Source organism: Bombina bombina, chromosome 6, assembly GCF_027579735.1.
Source record: "Bombina bombina isolate aBomBom1 chromosome 6, aBomBom1.pri, whole genome shotgun sequence".
Taxonomy (NCBI): domain Eukaryota; kingdom Metazoa; phylum Chordata; class Amphibia; order Anura; family Bombinatoridae; genus Bombina; species Bombina bombina.
Window position 1 is genome coordinate 655,213,652 of NC_069504.1, and position 27,456 is coordinate 655,241,107.

The following is a 27,456-nucleotide window of genomic DNA, read 5'->3' on the forward strand; positions in this document are numbered from 1 at the left end:
CGACATGTCCACTAGGTCTGCATACCAAGTCCTGCGTGGCCACGCAGGCGCTATCAGAATTACCAAGGCCTTCTCCTGTTTGATTCTGGCTACCAGCCAAGGGAGAAGGGGAAACGGTGGAAAGACATAGGCCAGATTGAAGGACCAAGGCGCTACTAGAGCATCTATCAATGCCGCCTTGGAGTCCCTGGACCTGGAACCGTAAAGAGGAAGTTTGGTGTTCTGACGGGACGCCATCAGATCCAACTCTGGAATGCCCCATAGCTGAGTCAGCTGAGCAAATACCTCCGGGTGGAGTTCCCACTCCCCCGGGTGAAAAGTCTGACGACTTAGGAAATCCGCTTCCCAGTTGTCTACTCCTGGGATGTGAATTGCAGATAGATGGCAAGAATGTTCCTCCGCCCACCTGATTATCTTGGTTACTTCCTTCATCGCTAAGGAACTCTTTGTTCCTCCCTGATGATTTATGTATGCTACAGTCGTGATGTTGTCCGACTGAAATCTGATGAACTTGGCCACCGCTAGATGAGGCCATGCCTGGAGCGTGTTGAATATCGCTTTCAGTTCCAAAATGTTTATCGGGAGAAGAGACTCTTCCCGAGACCATAGGCCCTGAGCTTTCAGGGAGCCCCAGACCGCGCCCCAGCCTAACAGACTGGCGTCGGTCTTTACAATGATCCACTCTGGTCTGCGGAAGCATATTCCCTGCGACAGGTGATCCTGAGACAACCACCAGAGAAGAGAATCTCTGGTTTTCTGGTCCAGTTGGATTTGAGGAGACAAATCTGCATAATCCCCATTCCACTGTTTGAGCATGCACAATTGCAGTGGCCTGAGATGAATTCGAGCAAAAGGGACTACGTCCATTGCTGCTATCATTAATCCAATTACCTCCATGCACTGAGCTACAGATGGCCGAGGAATGGAATGAAGAACTCGGCAAGTACTTAGAAGCTTTAACCTTCTGACCTCCGTCAGAAATATTTTCATTTCTACCGAGTCTATTAATGTTCCCAGGAAGGGAACCCTTGTGAGCGGGGACAGAGAACTTTTTTCGGTGTTCACCTTCCACCCGTGAGACCTTAGAAAGGCCCGAACAATATCCGTATGAGCCTTGGCTCTGGGAAAAGACGCCTGTATTAAGATGTCGTCCAGATAAGGTGCTACTGCAATGCCCCGCGGTCTCAGTACCGCTAGAAGGGACCCTAGCACCTTTGTGAAAATTCTGGGAGCGGTGGCCAACCCGAAGGGAAGGGCCACGAACTGGTAATGCTTGTCCAGAAAAGCGAACCTTAGGAACTGATGGTGATCTTTGTGGATAGGAATATGAAGGTACGCATCCTTTAGATCCACGGTAGTCATATATTGACCTTCCTGGATCATCGGTAAGATTGTCCGAATGGTTTCCATCTTGAAAGATGGAACTCTGAGGAATTTGTTTAGAATTTTTAGATCCAGGATTGGTCTGAAAGTTCCTTCCTTTTTGGGAACCACAAACAGGTTTGAGTAAAAACCCAGTCCTTGTTCTGTAATTGGAACTGGATATATCACTCCCATCTTGAGTATATCTTCTACACAGCGTAAGAACGCCTCTTTCTTTGTTTGGTCTGTAGACAGACGAGAAATGTGGAACCTTCCCCTTGGAGGAGAGTCCTTGAATTCTAGAAGATATCCCTGAGCAACTCTCTCTAATTCCCAGGGATCGGGAACATCTCTTGCCCAAGCCTGAGCAAAGAGAGAGAGTCTGCCCCCTACCAGATCCGGTCCCGAATCGGGGGCTACCCCTTCATGCTGTCTTAGTAGCAGCTGCAGGCTTCTTGGCCTGTTTACCCTTGTTCCAGCCCTGCAAAGGCTTCCAGGTTGCCTTGGGCTGTGAAGTGTTACCCTCTTGCTTTGCAGTAGCAGAGGCTGAAGCAGGACCGCTCCTGAAGTTGCGAAAGGAACGAAAATTAGCCTTGTTTTTAGCCTTAAAAGGCCTATCTTGCGGGAGGGCATGGCCCTTTGAACCAGTGATATCCGAAATAATCTCTTTCAACTCGGGCCCGAAAAGGATCTTTCCCTTAAAAGGAATATTCAGTAATTTTGTTTTAGACGACACGTCGGCCGACCATGATTTAAGTTAAAGCGCTCTGCGCGCCATGATGGCAAAACCAGAATTTTTCGCTGCTAACTTAGCTAATTGCAAAGCGGCATCTGTGATAAAAGAATTAGACAGCTTTAGAGCCTTAATTCTATCCATAATTTCGTCATATGAGGTCTCCGTCTGGAGCGACTCCTACAGCGCCTCATACCAGAAAGCCGCTGCAGTAGTTACAGGAATAATGCAGGCAATAGGTTGGAGAAGGAAACCTTGTTGAACAAATATTTTCTTTAGTAAACCACCTAATTTTTTATCCATAGGATCTTTGAAAGCACAACTGTCTTCAATTGGTATGGTTGTGCACTTGGCTAGTGTGGAAACTGCCCCCTCTACCTTAGGGACCGTCTGCCACGCGCCTCGCCTGGGATCAGTTATGGGGAACATTTTCTTAAAGATAGGTGGGGGAACAAAAAGGTACACCTGGTCTTTCCCACTCCCTAGCAACGATATACGCCACCCTCTTAGGGATCGGAAACGCATCAGTGTATACAGGGACTTCTAGATATTTGTCCATTTTACACAATTTCTCTGGGACCACCATAGGGTCACAATCATCCAGAGTTGATAAGACCTCCCTAAGCAGTACGCGGAGGTGTTCCAATTTAAATGCTAGTGAATCTGATTCTGCCCGCTGAGAAACTTTTCCTGAATCAGAAATTTCTCGCTCAGACATAACATCCCTCGCCCCTACTTCAGAGTGTTGTGAGGGTACATCACATAAGCCTCCCAAAGCTTCCGACTGCTCCTCATCTGTTCTCAAAACCGAGCTATCGCGCTTTTTTGGGAAAGCTGGCAGTTTGGATAGAAAGGCCGCAAGGGAATTATCCATGACTGCCGCCAGTTGTTGCAATGTAATCAGTGCTAATGCACTAGAGGTACTAGGTATCGCTGGAGCGGGCGTAACTGGAGATGACACATGGGGAGAGGAAGGCGGACTATCCTCATTACCCTCAGTCAAAGAATCATCTAGGGCTATATTTTTAAGTGACACAATATGATCTTTAAAGTGTATAGACACATTAGTGCACTTGGGACACATCTTGAGTGGGGGTTCCACCATGGCTTCTGAACACATAGAACAAGGCTTTTCCTTAGTGTCAGACATGTTTAACAGATTGGTATTATACACAAGCAGGCTTGGAAAAACCCTTTATGTAATAAAAAATACAATTTGCAATAAATGGTACTGTGCCTTTAAGATAATAAAAGCGCACACAATTTTACAAAACAGTGAAAAATGAACCAAATCTCTTGAAATTTTTACAGTATGTGCCTAATGCTTCGATATGGTTGCACAGTAAGTTTCAGCCTGATTAACCCTTTAATGCCCAAACCGGAGCCGCCTAAAGCAAACAACCGGTTAATAAACTACAGCCCCTTGCCACAGCAGCCTGCTGTGGCCCTACCTTCCCTTAAGGATTGAATTTGAGAAAATCAAGCCTCCTGGAGTCCTCAAGCAGTCTCTGGACCCATGTGAAGCAGCATGCAGGGAAATCTTGTCAGAATAATCTGCGCAACTGAGGTGCGAAATTAGGCCCCTCCCACTCCACAGCTGTGGGGCCTTCAGAACCCAATTTAGGTGACTAAAAATAATGCCATGTGGAATAAAACCCCAATAAACACATCAAAAGTGCTTAAAAGTGTCAATAAAGAGTATTTTTCTAAACAAAATAATCAATTGCCCTGTTAAAGTGATAACCAGTCTATTGAGCCCACTTAAATAAGCCTCTAGTTCTATACTAAGTTTCAGAACATGGCTTACCCTTCCCACATGGGGAATCTTGTCAGTCTTCTAGCATTATCTTGTCTTGACTAGAAAAAAAGATGACTGAAACATACCTCAAAGCAGTTAAGCCTGCAAACTGTTCCCCCCAACTGAAGTTTTCTGGTACTCCTCAGTCCTGTGTGGGAACAGCAATGGATTTTAGTTACAACATGCTAAATAATTTTCCTCTCAGCAGAATTCTTCATCATATTTCTGCCAGAGAGTAAATAGCACAAACCGGTACTATTTAAAAATAACAAACTTTTGATTGAAGATATAAAAATTACAAATCTAACACCACATTCACTTTACCCTCCCGTGGAGATGCTACTTGTTAGAGCGGCAAAGAGAATGACTGGGGGGCGGAGCCAGAGGGGGAGCTATATGGACAGCTTTGCTGTGTGCTCTTTGCCACTTCCTGTAGGGAATGAGAATATCCCACAAGTAAGGATGAATCCGTGGACTGGATACACCTTGCAAGAGAAATAAATGCTTTTATTTTATAATTCTATGCAAACCCATCTGGTAAGTTCATGCTTACTAAGTCTAAAGCCTAAGAGAACCACATTTTTAAGGCATAAGAACAACAGAATTAATGAAGCACTGTGTGATCTAAAGTGTGAAATGCATATATTATGTCAGAAATTCATTACATTTTTTTCACTTTCATATACTGCAAAAATTAAAATGTTTAACACTTTTTTTGTATAACTGGAACACAAATCTTTTTTTTGAGAATGCTGTTAAGATCAGAAAACCAAGCCATGTGAAGCAGACAGATAATGTAACCCCTTGCTATGTAATGTTCTGCAGCCAAGTAGCTAAACATCAAAATATCACAACAAGAGAAGCTGAGACCATTAAATGTGTATAAAAACTAGTAAGGCAGGGGTTAACAAATCGAGGATTCAGTTAGTCAACGCCTAGAATTCTATCCCAGCACCTCTTTATTCTACATATGTACATACACCTATATCCAAAATCATTTTCCTTACACTTCTAAAAAGCTGGAACCTATGTTAATTTCTAAAATGATCAAACTCTGATCTAAAGGCTGTTTTATGTAACTGAGAAGAATATCAGTGATCGACCAGCGGCATCTTGGGAAAAAGTTTGAGAAGCAGAAATCATGTTGCTGGGCTGTGGATTTCTCATAATTACAGAATAATTGCAACTCATTTTAAGAGTGAGTGCTGTTTTGCTAACAACCATATAGGTATAAAATATTTGTATTATATCTATAAACATTTGTAACACTATGCAGATCATGTATGATTACTTGCTAACTGCTTAGAACGTGTCTCTAGTGATTGTTCCTTGTATCATAACTTCAGAAATAAAGAGGATTAATAGGGGCTGTGTAGAAAATAAGAAGGCTCCTTTGCCAGTTGTTTACAGGAAAGCAGATAGCTTGGTTGAGACAATGTGGTTAGGAGAAAGAAGTGTGTTAAATCGCTACCTTGGTGCCAGAAGGCAGGAGCGGGTGCCCTTAGGACTCGTCAGATAGACTGCAAGGTCTCCTCGGCGGTTGTATGACAAGGTCAACCTGGCCTGAACGTGCTCCAAAGTACTGATATAATTAGACATCCCAGAGCAGGGTTCAATTTTGCGTCTTACTTCTAAACGACTCCCAATGTCCCTAAAAAAAAACAAAACAAAAACAAAACACAGAAGCAAATTAAGAAGCAGAATTACTAATATATACTGATAAGAGACAAAATGAGATAAAGATATCATTTATTTAAAGGGACATTATACACTAGATTTTTCTTTGCATAAACGTTTTGTAGATAATCCATTTATATAGCCCATACAGTTTTTTTTTTTATTTTTTTAAATGTATAGTTTTGCTTATTTTTAAATAACACTGCTCTGATTTTCAGACGCCTAACCAAGCCCCAAAGTTTTAGGAGAATATCAACGTATACCTACTCCAGCTTGTTTCTGTTTGTGTAAAGGGTCTTTTCATATGCAGAGGAAGGGGGGAGTGTCTTATTTCCCACTTGCAGTGGGTGTTCCAGTAACCTTTTAAACAGAGCTAAACTGGAGGCTTCTAAGTAAGTTTTTAAACAGTTTTATACTGGATTTTTATATCAGTATCTGTGCATCTTATAGTAGTGTCTATTACATGCAGTTATATAAAAATTGGTGTATACAGTCCCCTTAAGTCCCTGATTAACCTATGATGACCTGTATTATCACACAGCTTGATAACTGGATACAGCAAATAAAAACAATACGCGTAAGAATACAAAGCAGATAATCTGTTTACTTCTAGCTACTCAAGGATTTTATGTTACGTTGTGTTCTTTACATTATTTCAAAAATATTTTGAAATCAACAATATGTAAATTGTTTTTAAAGAAGTGAAAGTTTCAGGAAATGTGCACTAGTCATACATTTATTTTTTCTATATATAATTGGTTGATAGGTTTGTGACAATTTATTGGTGGTCTAAAAAGAACATTGCAGTTTAATTGTGATACTTTAAAATAGAACAGAGCAAATATCAAATACAGAACGTATTTAGTGTCCCTTTAACTATGTATGGCTAGACATTATATGGGGGAACACAAGTCTAAGATCAATGTAACTTTAAGAAACATTCAATTTAACATAACAAAAGCACAGTATAGTAGCATTTAAAGGGTAAAGCACTGTAGTTTACATTTATATATTTTATTATGTTGTAATGTTTAATTTATTTTTTTGTATTTAAAGGGACAGTTTACTCAAAAATTTTCTCCCCTTTAATTTGTTCCCAATGATCCACTTTACCTGCTGGAGTGTATTAAATTGTTTACAAGTAGCTCCTTTACCTTTATATTGGCATTTGAAATTGTTAATTTAGCATGTGGTATCCCCACCTATTCTGAAAGTTTGTGGCCGCGCGTACCAGCTATAGATAAGCTTTGTAAACACAGCCAGCAGAAGAAATTTCACTCCCAGTGCGATATAGCAGAGATAAGGTAATACAATGTTGATTTTCCATTGTTCTCTCAAAGTACTGGTGATTGTTTTAAGGACAGATATAAGATAAAGAAGCAGTTATATGAACACAATGTGATATAGTAATGACATCTGATTATATCTACAAGCTCAACCCATTTTATTAGGTTGTGGCTTCAAAACAAAAAATCAGAGCTTTAATATACACAAATAAGCCTTAAAAAGCTAATTTTCATACAATTTTTACTCTGCAGTTGGTAAAAAAAGCAATTGTAAAAACATTAAGGGAAAAACTATTTTACAGTATACTGTCCCTTTAACATCCGGTGGCCCCAGAATTCAAATCTATCCCTGGTCTAACAGGGCCACATCCGAGTTTCTCAAATCCTGGCACAATTGAAGCATTTCAGTTTTAGGGACCACATGAGCTGATTTTTAACCTTGGTTAGAATTTTACATAAATGAGGCACTTATCTTGTCAGCATGAGCCTTTCTGCCAATGGAGTGATGGGACGCACACAACTGACCATGCTGAATTACATTCAATTTAAACTTTTGCTTAAATGGTCATAAAACCCCAACATTTTCTTTTATGATTCAGAGAACGCATAAAATTTTAAAACAACCTTCCAATTTACTTATATTATTAAATTTGGTTAATATGCGTGGTATCCTTTGTTGAAGGAGTAGCAAAGATAGGTGAGCGAATAACAATAGGCATATATGTGCAGCCCCCAATCAGCAACCAGCTCCCAGCAGTTAATTGCTACTCCTGAGCCTACCTAGGTATGCTTTTCAACAAAAGAAAAACAAAAGAATTAAGCAAATTAGATAACTGAAGTAGATTGTGAAGTTGTTTCTTTTAAATGATGTGCTCTATCTGAATCATGAAAAAACAAACAAATTGGCTTTTATATCCCTTTAAAACAAAATTGGTTTGCACATTAGAAATTAATCAAACTGTGATATTTAACTGGGAAAGCCAAACTTGTGCACTCATTTTTTGTGAGTGCATGAACACGATTCTCTTAAAGAACATCTCTCTGGGAATATTACTCAGATCTGGTGTATCAGAAGGCTCAAAAGATTAACACCCAGCTACATTCCATGAAAATGATTACAGCCATTTCAGCTGTAAATTTCTAATCATTTTTCATAACATAGCACCAAACCGGAACAAAGAACTACAATAACCCCCATGTTTGCTCTAAAAAGTAATGGAACAAACTTCTAGATATTGTAGTTTGAAAAACCTTCAATTAACTGTTCCCAAATATATAAGCATTAGAAAATAACGGTTTAGAACGGGAGCACTGTTGGCATGTAAACAATCACTGCGCTGTCAAGCAACTATTATATATAGTCATTAGAGCCAGTTTGCTTTACCTTAGCCACAAGAGGAACAGGAACGGTTTCTCTCTCCCATTCATGCTCAAGCGCGCAGAAGCCACACTAAATCTCTGGCTGTGACCCAGTGAGGTGTGAATGGTGTGTGTGTTTAAATCCCCCAAAGAGCTAAAGCCAAGTAACACAGAGCCTTTTTCTGAAGGCTCATAGTGCATTTAGTTCTTGGTAAGGAATAACTTTAGCTCTGACACCAGTAACCGTATCCTTTTACGTCTTCTGTGTAAAACATAAAATGTAATGTAGAGTTTCTGCAACCTAACAAGACAGCATTTTTTAGACTGCAATTCACAGCGTGCTCCCCTGACTACCTGGGCAATTAACCTCTTTACTACTGGAATGGGATGTAGAACGACATGAAGCCGCATCACAACAGTATACTGATTTGCATGGATAAAGGGCAAAGTCATTAATTGCATGCTCTGTAAGCAGGGAAACCATTAAAGTGTGCTCAGTTGCTGCTCTGGGATTCTTAAAAGCAATGCTCCATTTTTGTGCAAAAACAAATGAGGACACTGTATTGCTAAATTATGAGTAACCTTTTTTTAGTAGAGGTGAAAAAGACAAAATCAATAAGGGAATTTGAAACAACAATAGAGATTTATACCTTTTCTTATATTCCAGGAAGTAAAAATATGAACCATTTGAAGGAACAAAAATATTTAGTGCTCCAAGACAGGATATTCTATTTAAAGGGACAGTCTAGGCCAAAATAAACTTTCATGATTCAGATAGAGCATGTAATTTTAAACAATTTTCCAATTTACTTTTATCACCAATTTTGCTTTGTTCTCTTGGTATTCTTAGTTGAAAGCTTAACCTAGGAGGTTCATATGCTAATTCTTAGACCTTGAAGCCCACCTCTTTCAGATTGCATTTTAACAGTTTTTCACTACTAGAGGGTGTTAGTTCACGTATTTCATATAGATAACACTGTGCTCGTGCACGAGAAGTTATCTGGGAGCAGGCACTGATTGGCTAGACTGCAAGTCTGTCAAAAGAACTGAAAAAAGGGGCAGTTTGCAGAGGCTTAGATACAAGATAATCACAGAGGTTAAAAGTATATTATTATAACTGTGTTAGTTATGCAAAACTGGGGAATGGGTAATAAAGGGATTATCTGTCTTTTAAAACAATAAAAATTCTATGGTAGACTGTCCCTTTAACCAATTCAAAACACAAGGAAACTACATTTATTGTAACTATAAACCTTTTATTCTCTCATATTCTCTATTGTTCAATAGTAACAAAGAAATTCATATAAAGGCATAAGTAGGGGTTAAAAAAAGCTGGTTGTGTGGGACTTTTATATTGATGGCTGCCTGTGAAGTTATGTTCATTTATATGTGAAACACTTCGATCAGGAAGAAAGACCACTTATCAAGATGAAACCTTCTTTAGCTGGTTAGATTTGCCCCTTCATAATTATGATGCAAACTGAGGCAGAGGTTTCAGAAACCTTTCTGTACATCTATGCTCTGACGGAAAACAAAAACCCAGAGAAAGAGGAACCCAGAGCATAATCCTCAGCTATCAAACCCTTTAAACTTTGGACAAAGGGATATGGATATTCATTTCTTTGTGTACTAAAACATAGATTGTATGTTTTAAATGCATCTAAAACGGCAATTTATCCTAATCATAGTTTTGCATATCAAGAGCAGACTCTTAAAGAGGGTTTTTTAAATGGGTTCCCAGTCTCCTTTTTTTGACCAATTTGGAATTCCACACCACAGGTAAATAACCTTATGCACCGGTCTAGACAACTATTGTAGAGAACTACCCAAATTAGCCTTCCCACAAAAAAAAATATGCTCATGCAAACTGCTTTATGCATCAGTTTTTGGAAAAATTAATGTTCCACTGCTAAATAATCCAATGTTTTTGTCAGCATGAACCTCTCCATCAATAGAGCAATGGTAAGCACACAACTGATAATGCTGAATTAGATTTAAAACAGCTTTTGTTTAAAGGGACACGAAACCCCACATTTTTCTTTCATGATTTATATAGAACATAACATTTTAAATAACTTTCCAATTTACCTCTATTATCTAATTTGATTAATTTTTGAGGTATACTTTGTTATAAAAGCATACCCTAGGTAGGCTCGGTAGCTAGCTGCCGATTGGTGGCTGCACATATATGTCTTTTGTTATTGGCTCACCTGATGTGTTCAGCTCCCAGTAGTACATTGCTGCTCCTTTAATAAAGGATATTATGAGAATGAAGCAAAAAATATTGGAAAGTTGTTTAAAATGACATGCATTTACATTACATTGTGAAATAAATATTTTGGGTTTCATGCCACCTTTAAGATTGTTTTACTATATTTAAAGGGACATGCCCAAAATGTTCAGTGTAACAAAGGAAGATATTTTACCTCAAAAAAAGGACAGTTCACTGTTAAATTGTTTTTCCATGATTGTGTTCCCAAAGACTTGTTATACCAGCTGCAGCATATAAAATGTATGAGAAATTAATAATTTATGCTTCTTTTTGCAAAATAAATAAATGGGTTTTTTGAAACCACAGCCCATCAAAATAGGTTTGGCATGCTGACAGATCTTATCGTATCACTCAAATGCTTCCCTTTCTTATCTCTGTACAATAATTAGAAAGAACAATTGAAAATTAACATTTTAGAGCTTTATCTCGTCCACCTCCCACTGTGAGTGTAATTTATTCTGCTGGCTGTGTTTACATAGTTTCTCAATAGTCTATACCTAGGTATAGACACTTTCAATATCCTTTTTTAAAGAAATAGCAATGCAAATGGGTTAATACAGGCTAACTCAGCTATTTCAAATTCCAATATAAAAGCTAAGGAGCAATGTAATACACTCCAGCATGTAAAATGGATCATAAGGAACAAATTAAAGTAGAAACAGTTTTGGGGTAAACTGTTAGGTGATTATGGTGAAATCCCATGATATTATGGTAAAATACTACAAGATTACAGTAAAGCAAAGTCTGTGGAATGATGATGCTAATTAGCTTTTTTACCATGCAGATGACAGTAAAAATAGCATTTACTCTGTTAAGCTAAAAAAAACCCATCAAAGCATGCATCAGTAGCCAAAAAGCCCTTACTGATTTTAATAAAACACAAATACTACTTTACTTACTGCACGTAATTAAACTTCGTATTCTAAAATATTTGAGCATTCAACAAGCGTACGATCACTGAAAATAGGTTTGTTGTGTGTGGTTGTGCAATAAAGCTACTTTATGTGACTTTAGTGGGAAACTACTGTAATGACAAGTCTCTATCTTATTTAGGGTTTTCAGGTGTCCAGTATATAACTGGGGGGTGGGGGGGGGCAGTAGCCGGTGAAAAACTGAAATGAGTTTTTGCAGGTTGGGATGTCTGGTAATATCATGCCATATTAAATGTTTTATACATGCATTGATTAAATGTTTAATGGTTAAATCCATAACTTCATAGGTAGATTATGCATTGTACTTCTAAAATATCAGATATTTTGAATAAAATACTATTTTATGGTAAAACCACTAAACCTTGACAACCAAGTTATTACCATAAATGAAAAACACAACATAAAAAAAATAGTTTAAAGGACAGTCTACTCCAAAAGCTACTGTTTTAAAAGATAGATAATCCCTTTATTACCCAGTCCCGTTTTGCATAACTAACACTGTTATATTAATATACTTTTTATCTCTGTGATTACCATGTATCTAAGCCTCTGCAGACAGCCCCTATATCAGTTCTTTTGACAGACATGCATTTCAGCCAATCCGTGCTGACTCTTAAATAACTCCATGAGAGTGAGCAAATGTATCTATATGGCACACATGAACTAGCTCTTCTTAACTTTGAAAAACTGTCAAAATGCACTGAGATAGGAGGCGTTTTTTTTTTTTTTTACGGTTTAGAAATCAGCTTGAGCCCACCTAGGTTTAGCTTTCAGCAGAAAATACCAAGAGAACAAAGCAAATTTGATGATAAAAGTAAACTGGAAAGTTGTTTAAAATGGCATGTCCTATCTGAATCATGAAAGTTTAATTTTGACTAGACTGTCCCTTTAAATATGTAAAGAGAGTCTTGAACACCTCGGAGACGTTGCTACCATATCTAAGTGGAAAGAAGCTATATACCACCACTGAAAGTGATTGTCAATTTTAGCGTTTTTAAAACACTAGCCATATTTTAAAGAACAAATTAAAGGCTCCTTCATTCACAGTTTTGAAGTTAATATGCTATAAACATACCTTTATTTTGCTGGTCTGTCAACTAAAATAACCCACAATGGTACTTTTTTTCCTTTCATGATTCAGATAGATAATACAGTTTTAAACAACATTCCAGTTTACTTCTATTTTCTAATTTTCTTCATTCTTTAGATATCCTTTGTTGAAGAAACCGCAATGCAAATGGGTGAACCAATCACGAGGCATCTATGCAGCCACAAATCAGCAGCCACTGAGCCTACTTAGATATGCTTTTCAACAAAGGATGTCAAGAGAATGAAGCAACTTAGATCATAGAAGTAAATTGGAAAGCTCTTTCTAAATCGTGAAATAAATAAATGTGGGTTTCATGTCCCTTCAATATAAGGACAAGAGAAACCGTTATTAGCCAATACATTTCCTTCCTCTTAAATGACCTTTAGACTGACATTTTTGTACTTGATTTTACAAGTCGGTTAATATAAATAAAGAGGGGGGGGGGGGGCGGGAGTATGAAAGATGTAATTTTTTATATAAGCTAGGGAAAATGATGTTCAATATTAAGTTCCATTATTAAGACATTTTACATTTGAAAGGAGCTATTGAAAATGTGTCTTATTTCAGCTTGTCATTTAAAGGGCACAGTATGGAGTCAGCCTTGAAATAGTACTGGAAGGCCTAGTGCGTGCAGCACAGCTTTGTCATCCTTGCACTACCCAGAAACAACATGCAGAAGAGAACTGAGATCATATTTGTGTACTACAATCTCCTAAAACACTCCACCCCAATCCCTTTCTCTTAAAGGTACATGAAAGTAAAAAATGACATGTTATGGTTATAACCGAGCATGTGACTCTTCAGGTTACTTCTATTAATCAAATTTATTTCACTCTCTTGGTATCTTTTATGAAAAGCATAACTAGATCGGCTCGGAGCATTAATGCACTTATGGGAGCTAGCTGGCAACACACATTTGCCTCCTGTCATTCATTGGTCATGAGATGTGAATGAATTGCTGCTCTCATTATAACTTTTAAGATGTGTTTAACTCCTTTGCAGGAGCTAAACACACAGGGCCAGATTATGAGTGGAGCGCTTATAGTTGCGTGCGAGCAAAAAAGGGGTTTAGCTTGGGTGTTTGTGCACATTGGGTTTTTCGCTTGTATTACAAGTTGAAAGTAAACACAATCTCTTAAGCGCAATTAAAGTTAAGGCACGTCGGGTTAGCGTGACCATAGAGCTCTGGTTAACTGTTTCGTATCACAAAACACAAAAAATACATTACAAAGTACAGTTATACTCATAACACCATCTAATTAAAATATATAAAAAATATTGCACAAAAAAAAAATAATTATGAGATCTCAGGTGTTGGTGGGGGGAAAAGGCAGGCAAAGTGCTGTAACAGAGATACATACATATACATCTCTAAATATGGATATGTATGCGTGTGTGTGTGTGTATATATATATATATATATATTTACAGACATATGTACACAAATGTATACACATATAGACAAATATATGAGTGTGTGTGTATATATATATATATATATATATATATATATTTACAGACATATGTACACAAATGTATACACATATAGACAAATATATGTGTGTGTGTGTATATATATATATATATATATATATATATATATATATATATATATATATTTACAGACATATGTACACAAATGTATACACATATAGACAAATATATGAGTGCATTGGAGATGAAAACATGTAAAAGCATATAAATTTAGTTTAATAAAGGTTTTAACTACGTATTTACTGTAAATATTTCACATTCCAATGTTTTTATACCAAATATTTATGAATAAATATAACATTCTGCTTTGTGAAGCACATTGGAATGTGAAATATTCATATTTTCATGTCGGGTCAGCACAAATAAGAATATGTGATTGGGTTTGCGCGAGAGTGGGGTGTTAGAGTATTTTTTCCACTCCATCGACTTCTAATTTGTGAACGCGCACGTGATATTCTGACTTTAGCTTTTTGCGCTAGTCAGGTTAGCGTGAGCGAAAACAGTTTACTTTCAACTCATTATATGAGAGCAAACTGAGGAACGTAAAAAACATTAAAAATAATAAAAATAAAAATTATGCTTACCTGATAATTTAATTTCCATCTGTATGGGAAGAGTCCACAGCTGCATTCCTTACTTGTGGGAAATACTGAACCTGGCCACCAGAAGGAGGTAAAGACACCCCAGCCAAAGGCTTAAATACCTCCCCCTCATCCCCCAGTCATTCTGCCGAGGGAACAAGGAGGAATATCAGGGTGAAAAAGGTGCCAGAAGAAAAAAAAATTCAAATTTAGAGCCGCCCATCGGAGAACACGGGCGGGAGCTGTGGACTCTTCCCATACAGATGGAAATGAAATTATCAGGTAAGAATAATTTATGTTTTCCATCTTAATATGGGAAGTGTCCACAGCTGCATTCCTTACTTGTGTTAAACATATACCCAAGCTCTAGAGTATAGAGTACACGGAATGATAACGGGAGGGAAAAAAAAGAGAGGTGGGCCCTAATCTGAGGGGACCACAGCCTGAAAAACCTCGCTCCCTCGCTCCCGAAGGCTGCTTCAGCAGAAGCAAAAACATCAAACTTGTAATATTTTGGAGAAAAGTATGTAAGGAGAACCAGATAGCCGCCTTACAAATATGATCCATAGAGGTCTTATCTTTGAAGGCCCAAGAAGAACCACTGCTCTCGTAGAATGATCCGTAATTCTCAGAGAAGGCTTATGTCCTGCTATTTCTATGCTAAACGGATGACACTCCTCAGATAAAAAGTTAAGGAAGTCGAAGAGGAGATATTCCGAATGGTCCACTCTTAAAAAAATTAGCTAGACCAAACAGAAGAGCAATGAACTGGAAGTGCTGGTCCAGGAATCTATCGTGGTCATGAACTACCCCTCTCAAAAGAGGGGAAGAATGGACCTTATTGTCTCCATCTTAAATGAGGGGACATTTAAAAACCTGCTTAAAGGGACACTGAACCCAAATTTTTTCTTTTACGATTCAGATAGAGAATGCAATTTTAAGCATCTTTCCAAAATTACTCCTATTATCAATTTTTCTTCGTTCTCTTGCTATCTTTATTTGAAAAAGAAGGCATCTATGCTTTTTTGGTTCATACTCTGGACAGCACTTTTTTTATTGGTGGATGAATTTATCCACCAATCAGCAAGAACAACCCAGGTTGTTCACCAAAAATGGGCCGGCATCTAAACTTACATTCTTGCATTTCAAATGAAGATACCAAGAGAATGAAGACAATTTGACAATAGGAGTAAATTAGAAAGTTGCTTAAAATTTCATGCTCTATCTGAATCACAAAAGAAAAAAATTTGGGTTCAGTGTCCCTTTAAGCACTTGAGGTTCAGAATCTGATGGAAAGTTCCATCCTTCTTAGGGATCACGAAAAGGTTTGAATAGTATCCCAAACCTCTCACTGCGATAGGCACCGGGACAATAACTCCTAGAGGACAGATCCCGTACACACCCCAGAAGGCTTCCCTCCTTTCTGGTCAGGAAGACAGGAGGAATCTACTTGGGTGGCTTAAAAACCTATCTTGTAACCCTGAGCTATGACCTCCAGGACCCATGGATCCTGCACGTCCCTGAACCAAGCGACTGAAAAGAGCAACATATTGCCCCCTACACGATCCAGAAGAGGACCGGGGACCACCCATTCATGTCGACGTAGACTCGGCGAGCTTCTTGCTCTGCTTGGATTTATTCCAGGACTGAGCCGGAATCCCGTATGTTGAAACATCTTTCTTAACAGGGTTTCCATCTTTTATCCATGGGCTCTTCAAACTAAGAACTATCCTCAAGCGGGATAGTAGTATGTTTAGCAAGAGTGAAGATAACGCCATCCCATTTAGGGACGGAACCTCACATCTCCATTTGGAGTCCAGGACTGGGGACAAATTAGTTAAAGGGAGAAGAGGGGAAAAAGGAATCCAATCCTGTCCCATTCATTCTTAATAATGTTCGCAATCTATCAGGAGCAGGGAAGGATAAGGTACTACCCTGTTCTCAAACTCTATCCAATTTAGGAATTAAAGGTTCATCAGGCAATTTGGCCTCTGGAACCTCTGAATACGCAAAAAACTTCCTTTAGAAGAAAGAGCAAATTCCTAAACTAAAGTCTGGTTCCTCCACAGCTGGAGGTTTGAAGGCAGCAGACTCCGACCCAGAATGCTCATACTCTGAAGGTTAGAAAGAACTTCATCCTCTGATAACCCTCAGGTAAATCCAATAAATTATCTGATGTACTCTGGGAAGGAGTGCAATATGTAATCTTTGGCTTGCGCTTAGCAGGGGGAGGTAAAGCATTAAAGGCCGCAGACACCACTGTCTGAACTGCGCAGTAACGTCTGGTGAAAAAAGGCCCCCTCCAGATGGAGGATCAGTAATGCTACGGGAAAACTGCATGTGTAGAGATATAAGAATGTAGGGTACGCACTTCACTGGACGACAACTCCTCAGAGGTGGACGGCTCCGTAGTATCAAACATGTTCGATATTATCACATTATCAAAGCATATGGAACATAATTGAGAGGGCGGAACTAAAGCCTACTCACCTTATAAACAGGAATGACTCATTAGGAATAGAGTGACTTATAAACAGGAATGACTCATTAGGAATAGAGTGAGTGCCCTCTAAAGTAACAGAATCCTCCATCACTAGAGCAATAACCGGAGAACTAGAGAAATAAAACAAAAAATGGCTGGGGTACTCACCACCTCCTATGACTCAGACAGTACAGAGATTTATGACTCTGATAGACACTCAGTCAGGGAAAAGGGAATGAATCGCATGGTGCACAATGCAGGACCGTCCCTGCTATGAGAAAGCACTCCCAGCTTGTAAGCTGCATGGCTGTCAAAGTGAAACCTGTATATTCCATAACAGCCTATGAGCCCATAACATCTCACACATAAAAGCAGCATAAAGTCAAACAAACATAATATTATTCCCCCCCTGTTCAATAATCCCCCTAAGGAGATATTAACCCTTGATTCTATACATTCTACTTGCGTTATCATAAATGTATAAAATATAAAACGATCTTACCAGAATCTATGCCGTGGAACAGGAACACGTCCCTTCAAGTGTGACAGATAGTAGCATCGCTTCTGACATGGACTTGAGAGAAGAAAGCAGGCAGTGAAACTCGTCAACGCTGAATGCCTATGGAGCTGTTAATATGAGTTGGGATGGTTTCGCAGAAAGACTCTCCCTGCATCTCCGAACTTTCACCCATGCTCTCACTGGGAGGCTGACAGGACTTCAGTCCCATCTCGAAGAGTACTACTCTCCATAAGAGACTACTCCGAAATCTAACACTTCTCTGCCAACCTCCTGTCACGAAAGGTAAAGAATGACTGGGGTTATGAGGAAGTGGGGGGAGGTATTTAAACCTTTGGCTGGGGTGTCTTTGCCTCCTCCTGGTGGGCAGGTTCAGTATTTCCCACAAGTAAGGAATGCAGCTGTGGACTCTTCCCGTATTAAGATGGAAATCTTATTTCTAGTGCAATTAGAGCTCGAGCGGAGGCATTACTTTGTGCTCCATTTGTAATATGGCCCAAAATGTGTACTCCTTATCATTTTTATGATTTTGAAAGAATAAAACCCTGCAAAATGTATAGTCTTAAAAATTAGCACTTTTAGATTGACTCATCCTTTAGAATTTTTATTTTCTGAAAATAGTAGAGCCTAAAGCCCTGACTCTTTGCAATCTGTCATGATCTTAAAAGTTAACAACCTAAAAGACGCCATATGTTCTAGTTCAAAACAATTATGTTGTAATATGTAAAACTAATTTCCGGTCACATGGAGAGATGGGATACTAGAAAAAACACAGTATTATTTTGTTTTGCAAACCTAGAAGAAAGGTTACAACATAAAAGTCATTCTTCACTGAAGTAAATACAAAGAAAAAAAACATTTCACAGAAAAAAATGGCTAAATCTATAAAACACAATCTTTGAAAATTCCAAGATCTTTCCAGTTTGTTACACAGATCAACATATATGTTTGACACATAACAAATAAATAGCCTTGACATTTACTGGATTACATCCATGTTTTACAGTAAACAAGGACACGGAAACAAGTCATCAAAGAAAGCACTTTCAGAGCATAGTAAAAAATGCATCCATAAACCATAGCAATCATAAACAGAAGTAATCAGTAGCTCTATTCTGCTAGAAGACCAATTTTTTGAAAATCAGGCAATTCAAAGTCAGGCTGGCAGGAGAAAGATGGTTTAATGCATTGGTTCCCAAACCTTTTCCGCTCAATGCCCCCTAGGTACTATAATCGCATCATCAGCACCCCTTTGCTTACCCTTAAAAATATTACAATACTGATATTGTAATACAAGCTTTTTAAAGTTGACAGTTACTGTGCAAGAGTCCTATATACAACAATTAGCAATTACTTCACAATTAAAATATGTGTTAATGTGATGGATGGGCTAGATTAAATGGATAGTCAAATCATAATTAAACTTTCATGATTCAGATAGGGTATGCAATTTTATACAACTTTCCATTTTACTTTTTTCTTCAAATTTTCTTTGTTCTCTTGGTATTCTTTGTTAAAAGGTAAACCTAGGTAGGCTCATGCTAATTTCTGAGCCCTTTAAGGCCACACCTCTTATCTCAGTGCATTTCAACAGTTTTTCAGTTAGACACTACTAGTTCATGTGTGTCATATAGGTAACATTGTGCTCACTCCTGTGGGGGTTATTTATGATTCAGCACTGATTGGCTAAAATACATATCTGTCAAGAGAACTGAAATAAGGGGCAGTCTGCAGAAGCTTAGATACAAGGTAATCAGAGGCGTAACTAGAAACCACAGGGCCCAGGTGGAAGAATCTAAGAAGGGGCCCCCACCCCCCAAAAAAGGTGATAACATTTAACACAGAAAAAAAAATGTGAATCAGATTACGTCTGCAAAAGGAGGTACCCTGTGCCCACAGTCTGTGAGATGGTTTGACCCCCTATTACTGTATATAGTGACACTGTTTAACCCACCAGTACTGTATATAGTGAGTCAGTGACAGTCTGTAATCTGCCGGTGAGATGCTGGCCTGACCCTACCCACCCCAGTACTTTATAAAGTGACCACAGTAGTCCCCCCCCAGACTGTATATAGTGGTACTGTATAGTGACACTGTTTACCCCCACCCCCCCATGCTGTAGTAACAAGGTCTGTAATTTGCTTGGTCCACAAACACACACACATGCATGCATAAATACACACACAGTCACATACACACACACATAAACACCAATGGGTAAAACAGAAACACTAACCCCTGTAGTCAGACAGACACTAGTGAAGCATCATGTCACACTCACATGATATCAGTGCAAGCAGTGGCAGGTCAACGTTTTTTATTGGAAAAAAAAATAAATTTTGTTTTTAAGCTGGGTCCCCACCCTCAGGGGCCAAGTCGCAGTTGCGACCTCTGCACCCCTGTAGTTCCGCCCCTGAAGGTAATCACAGTGGTAAAAATGTATTAATATAACCGTGCTGGTTATGCAAAACTGGGGAATGGGTAATAAAGGGATTATCTATCTTTTTAAACAATAAAAATTCTGGTGTAGACTGGCCCTTTAAGTGATACCAGTTTCTAAGCATCTGGTTTTATGTCACTTAGTAGAAGTCTTAAATCAACATGTTTATATACTGTATATATGGCATTGATTTCTTTGCTTGGAGCATAGTTGTGCAACTGTACCAATAAACTTGATGGAAAACGTGTTCTACTTACAAAAGTGTTTCTGGTGACAGAAGATCATCGCCAGATGACTGTGCAGAGATACTCAGAGAGGCACAACAGGCATTTTGCTTTGTTCTCAAATACAACACAGTAATTCAGTGCAGTCAGGGCCACCACTAGAAATTTTGGGGACTGCCCCCTTATTTCAGTTCTTTTGACAGACTTGCCTTTAGCCAATCGGTGCCCTCTCATTTGTAACTCAACTGGCATGGTCACAATGTTATCTGTATGGCACACATGAAATAACACCCTCTAGCTGTGAAAAAACTGCCAAATGCATTGACATAAGGGGTGGCATATGAGCCTACCTAGGTTTAGCTTTCAACAAAGAATACCAAAAGAACAAAGCAAATTTGATAATAAAAGTGAATTGGAAAGTTCTTTACAATTGCATTCCCTCTCTGAATCATGAAAGTTTAATAATGACTTAATTGTCCCATTAATCTTAACAAAACGTTCTAATGAACAGCACTGGTAAAACATAGAATGCAAGTCTTCCCTATAAGTGGCTGCAATCTGTTGCAGTCAGAAAGAGTATAAGCTGAGGATAAACCTCAATTATCATAAATGGAAAAGCCTTAAAAGTAGAGAGTGGTAAAATGTCAAATATAAAGCAAGAAAGTTGTTTTGCTTTAGACATCTAGGGGACGATTTATCAGAGCGTCAATCTCTGCACATTTGCTGGAGTCAATATGCTCGCCAGACAAAAAACATGCGCGTCAAGTACGGTGCAAAGAGCATCAGACTGTTAAATAAGAGTTATCAATGTTGTGGATATTCTGTTTTTTCCAACTTTATACATACCATTTCATTACTGTCCATGAACAAGCACATTTCTCTAAAGATAATCTTTTAATTTTTCATCTGTTAATGTCCAAGAAATAATATATATATATATATATATATATATATATATATACATACACACATACACACAAACACACATATACATACATATGAATACACATACATATGTTTTATGTCAGAAATCTTTTGCAAACATTTTTACATGTCCTTAAATTCCCTAAATGTTGTCTTCCATATCTCTATTTATTTATACCACTATATGTATATAGTGTAAATATATAACTATTCTGAGCAAGAATAATTGCAAATAAATACATGATACCCTGATTACATGTTATATTCGCAATCAATGGATATTTTAAGAGCTGGGCCAGTTTTCTCTCTGCACCTGTCTAACCCTTCCTGATTGCAGTCTAGTTTTAAAACTGCCCCTACACAGGTGTTAAAAAATGGGCTGGCATATAATTTGACATTTCTTAATGAAAATGAAATTCAAGAGAAGGAAGAAATACACTGAAAATAGGATGAAATTAAAGAGGCGATTTTAATTTCTGCTATATTCGATTCATGACAGTTTAATTTTAGGTAGACTATCCCTTTGAGCCATCATTTTAAGATTATATTGAATCAAACCTCATTCGATTATTAAAATCATTGTCAAAAATATTACACTGTGTGGCCTAATGTCATCATCAATGTTTATCTTTAATACTAATTTAACATATACATACTTTCAAAGTATAATACACAATGTAACAAATGGCACAAGTTCTGATGAGTGATCAGTGACTCAAGTATAGAGCAATTTGATTTGTTAGTGATAGTATAAAAACATAATTTATGCTTACCTGATAAATTTATTTCTCTTGTAGTGTGTTCAGTCCATGGGTCATCCATTACTTATGGGATATATTCTCCTTCCCAACAGGAAGTTGCAAGAGGATCACCCAAGCAGAGCTGCTATATAGCTCCTCCCCTCACATGTCATATCCAGTCATTCGACCGAAACAAGATGAGAAAGGAGAAACTATAGGGTGCAGTGGTGACTGGAGCTTTAATTAAAATTTAGAACTGCCTCAAAAAAAAGACAGGGCGGGCCGTGGACTGAACACACTACAACAGAAATAAATTTATCAGGTAAGCATAAATTATGTTTTCTCTTGTTAAGTGTGTTCAGTCCACGGGTCATCCATTACTTATGGGATACCAATACCAAAGCTAAAGTACACGGATGATGGGAGGGACAAGGCAGGAACTTTAAACAGAAGGAACCACTGCCTGTAGAACCTTTCTCCCAAAAACAGCCACCGAAGAAGCAAAAGTGTCAAATTTGTAAAATTTTGAAAAGGTATGAAATGAAGACCAAGTTGCAGCCTTGCAAATCTGTTCAACAGAGGCCTCATTCTTAAAGGCCCAGGTGGAAGCCACAGCTCTAGTGGAATGAGCTGTAATTCTTTCAGGAGGCTGCTGTCCAGCAGTCTCATAGGCTAAACGTATGATGCTACGAAGCCAAAAAGAGAGAGAGGTAGCCGAAGCCTTTTGACCTCTCCTCTGTCCAGAATAAACGACAAACAGAGAAGAAGTTTGCCGAAAATCCTTAGTTGCCTGTAAGTAGAACTTCAGGGAACGGACTACGTCCAGATTATGCAAAAGACGTTCCTTCTTTGAAGAAGGGTTAGGACATAATGATGGAACAACAATCTCCTGATTGATATTCCTATTAGAAACAACCTTAGGTAAAAACCCAGGTTTAGTACGCAAAACCACCTTGTCTGAATGAAAAATCAGATAAGGAGAATCGCAATGTAAGGCAGATAACTCAGAGACTCTCCGAGCCGAGGAAATAGCCATCAAAAACAGAACTTTCCAAGATAAAAGCTTAATATCAATGGAATGAAGGGGTTCAAACGGAACACCCTGAAGAACTTTAAGAACTAAGTTTAAGCTCCACGGGGGAGCAACAGTTTTAAACACAGGCTTAATCCTAGCCAAAGCCTGACAAAAGGCCTGGACGTCTGGGTTCTCTGCCAGACGTTTGTGAAAAAGAATAGACAGAGCAGAAATCTGTCCCTTTAACGAACTAGCGGATAAACCCTTTTCTAGACCCTCTTGTAGAAAAGACAATATCCTAGGAATCCTAACCTTACTCCATGAGTAACTCTTGGATTCACACCAATGTAAATATTTACGCCATATCTTATGGTAAATTTTTCTGGTAACCTGTTTCCGAGCCTGTATCAATGTATCAATAACCGACTCCGAGAAACCACGCTTTGATAGAATCAAGCGTTCAATCTCCATGCAGTCAGCCTCAGAGAAATTAGGCTTGGATGGTTGAAAGGACCCTGAAGTAGAAGGTCCTGCCTCAGAGGCAGAGACCAAGGTGGACAGGACGACATGTCCACTAGGTCTGCATACCAGGTCCTGCGTGGCCACGCAGGCGCTATCAGAATCACTGATGCTCTCTCCTGTTTGATCCTGGCAATCAGATGAGGCAGCAACGGAAATGGTGGAAACACATAAGCCATGTTGAAAACCCAAGGTGCTGCTATTGCATCTACCAGCACCGCTCCCGGGTCTCTGGACCTGGATCCGTAACAAGGAAGCTTGGCGTTCTGGCGAGAAGCCATGAGATCCAGTTCCGGTTCGCCCCAACGAAGAATCAGTTGAGCAAATACCTCCGGGTGAAGTTCCCACTCCCCCGGGTGAAAGGTCTGGCGGCTTAGAAAGTCCGCCTCCCAGTTCTCCACGCCTGGGATGTAGATCGCTGACTGATGGCAAGAGTGAGACTCTGCCCAGCGAATTATTCTTGAGACTTCTAACATCGCTAGGGAACTCCTGGTTCCCCCTTGATGATTGATGTAAGCCACAGTCGTGATGTTGTCCGACTGAAATCTGATGAACCTCAGTGTTGCTAACTGAGGCCAAGCTAGAAGAGCATTGAATATTGCTCTTAATTCCAGAATGTTTATTGGAAGGAGTTTCTCCTCCTGAGCCCATGATCCCTGAGCCTTCAGGGAATTCCAGACTGCGCCCCAGCCTAGAAGGCTGGCATCTGTTGTTACAATCGTCCAATCTGGTCTGTGAAAAGTCATTCCCTTGGACAGATGAATCCGAGACAACCACCAGAGAAGAGAATCTCTGGCCTCCTGGTCCAGATTTAGTAAAGGGGACAGATCTGAGTAATTCCCATTCCACTGACTCAGCATGCATAATTGCAGCGGTCTGAGATGCAGGCGCGCAAATGGCACTATGTCCATTGCCGCAACAATTAAGCCGATTACTTCCATGCACTGAGCTACTGATGGGCTTGGAATGGAATGAAGGACACGGCAAGCATTTAGGATTTTTGATAACCTGGACTCCGTCAGGTAAATCTTCATCTCTACAGAATCTATACGAGTCCCTAGAAAAGGAACCCTTGTGAGTGGTAACAGAGAACTCTTTTCCATGTTCACTTTCTACCCATGCGACCTCAGAAATGCTAGAACTATCTCTGTATGAGACTTTGCATTTTGAAAACTTGACGCTTGTATCAGAATGTCGTCTAGGTACGGAGCCACCGCTATGCCTCGCGGTCTTAGAACCGCCAGAAGCGAGCCCAGAACCTTTGTAAAAATTCTCGGGGCCGTAGCTAACCCGAAGGGAAGAGCTACAAACTGGTAATGCCTGTCTAGAAAGGCAAACCTTAGGCACCGATAATGATCTTTGTGAATCGGTATGTGAAGGTAGGCATCCTTTAAGTCCACTATGGTCATGTACTGACCCTCTTGGATCATGGGTAGGATGGTTCGAATAGTTTCCATTTTGAATGATGGAACTTTTAGGAATTTGTTTAAGATTTTTAGGTCCAAGATTGGTCTGAAGGTTCCCTCTTTCTTGGGAACCACAAACAGATTTGAGTAAAATCTCTGCCCTTCTTCCGTCCGTGGAACTGGGTGGATCACCCCCATTACTAGGAGGTCTTGTACACAGTGAAGAAAAGCCTCTTTCTTTATTTGGTTTGCTGATAACCTTGAAAGGTGAAATCTCCCTTGTGGAGGAGAAGCTTTGAAGTCCAGAAGGTATCCCTGAGATAATCTCCAGCGCCCAGGGATCCTGGACATCTCTTGCCCAAGCCTGGGCGAAGAGAGAAAGTCTGCCCCCCACTAGATCCGTTTCCGGATAGGGGGCCCTCTCTTCATGCTGTCTTAGGGGCAGAAGTAGGCTTTCTGGCCTGCTTGCCCTTGTTCCAAGACTGGTTGCTTTTCCAACCCTGTCTGTAACGAGCAGCAGTTCCTTCCTGTTTTGGAGCGGAGGAAGTTGATGCTGCTCCTGCCTTGAAATTACGAAAGGCACGAAAACTAGACTGTTTGGCCTTTGATTTGGCCCTGTCCTGAGGAAGGGTGTGACCCTTACCTCCAGTAATGTCAGCAATAATCTCCTTCAAGCCGGGCCCGAATAAGGTTTGCCCTTTGAAAGGAATATTAAGCAATTTAGATTTAGAAGTTACATCTGCTGACCAGGATTTAAGCCATAGCGCTCTGCGCGCCTGGATGGCGAATCCGGAGTTCTTAGCCGTTAGTTTGGTTAAATGAACAACGGCATCCGAAACAAATGCATTAGCTAGCTTAAGGGCTTTAAGCTTGTTCAAAGTCTCATCCAATGGTGCTGTGCGAATAGCCTCTTCCAGAGACTCAAACCAGAATGCCGCTGCAGCAGTGACGGACGCAATGCATGCAAGGGGCTGTAAAATAAAACCTTGTTGAACAAACATTTTCTTAAGGTAACCTTCTAATTTTTTATCCATTGGATCTGAGAAAGCACAACTATCCTCCACCGGAATAGTGGTACGCTTGGCTAAAGTAGAAACTGCTCCCTCCACCTTAGGGACCGTCTGCCATAAGTCTCGTGTGGTGGCGTCTATTGGGAACATTTTTCTAAATATTGGAGGAGGGGAAAAAGGCACACCGGGTTTATCCCACTCCTTGTTAATAATCTCTGTAAGCCTTTTAGGTATAGGAAAAACGTCAGTACACACCGGTACCGCATAGTATTTATCCAGCCTACATAATTTCTCTGGGATTGCAACCGTGTCGCAATCATTCAGAGTCGCTAATACCTCCCCTAGCAATACACGGAGGTTCTCAAGCTTAAATTTAAAATTTGATATTTCTGAATCCGGTCTCCCTGGATCAGATCCGTCACCCACAGAATGAAGCTCTCCGTCCTCATGTTCTGCAAATTGTGACGCAGTGTCAGACATGGCCCTCATATCATCAGCGCGCTCTGTCCTTAACCCAGAGCTATCGCGCTTGCCTCTTAACTCAGGCAAATTAGATAATACTTCTTTCATAACATTAGCCATATCTTGTAAAGTGATTTGTAAGTGCCTTGATGTGCTTGGCGCCACAATCTCACGCACCTCCTTAGCGGGAGGCGAAGGTACTGACACGTGAGGAGAGTTAGGCGGCATAACTTCCCCCTCGTTGTCTGGTGATAATTTCTTTACCGGTAAAGACAGACTTTTATTTAAAGTAACATCAATACAATTGGTACACATATTTCTATTGGGCTCCACATTGGCCTTTAAACATAATGAGCAAGCAGATTCATCTGTGTCAGACATGTTTAAACAGACTAGCAAAGAAGCTATCAAGCTTGGAAATTTCTTTCAATAAGTTTACAAGCAATATAAAAAACGCTGCAGCGCTTTTAAAAACACAACAAAACTGTCACAGTTGAAATAACAATGAACTAATACAGTTATAGCAACCAATTTTAAACAGTAAATGTATGAAATTAGCAGAGGATTGCAACCCATTAGCAAAAGGATGATTAACCCCTCAATACCCAAAACGGATAATCAATTTAAGATTTAACGCTTTTCTCACAGTCAAACACACTGTCACAGGTCTGCTGTGACCGATTACCTCCCTCAAAAATGAATTTTGAAGACCCCTGAGCTCTCTGGAGACGTCCTGGATCAAAGAGGAAGAAGCAGGAAGACTGTGCTAGAATTTTAACTGCGCAACAAGGCGCTAAAAAAAGGTCCCTCCCACTCATATCACAACAGTGGGAGACCTGATATAACGGTTTCTATGCAGAAATATACGTTAGAAAAAAATCATGCCCAAAAAGATTTATCACCAAAGTACCTCACAAAACGAATAACATGCCAGTAAACGTTTTAAAAAACAACTTTCCAGTGTTATGCAAAGTTATCACTAAGCCTGCTACCAGTCGCTTCTACTGCAGTTAAGGCTCATACATTTATTTCAGTACTAACAGTATTTAAAGTCAAATTCTAGTCCCTAGAAAATAACTCAACTGCGCATACATTTATCAGCCTGATACCAGTCGCTACTACTGCATTAAAGG

The 27,456-nt window shown here is 39.4% G+C and overlaps 1 protein-coding gene across 1 annotated transcript in view; it reads right to left on the bottom strand.

The window, feature by feature from the left end:
- The window catches only part of FURIN (furin, paired basic amino acid cleaving enzyme), a 494,229-nt gene that overhangs the window by 73,014 nt on the left and 393,759 nt on the right, over positions 1 to 27,456 (bottom strand). The window contains exon 13 of the mRNA XM_053717718.1: positions 5,365 to 5,544. Coding sequence (XP_053573693.1) covers positions 5,365 to 5,544 — 180 coding nt within the window. The remainder of the gene's footprint in view (positions 1 to 5,364; positions 5,545 to 27,456) is intronic.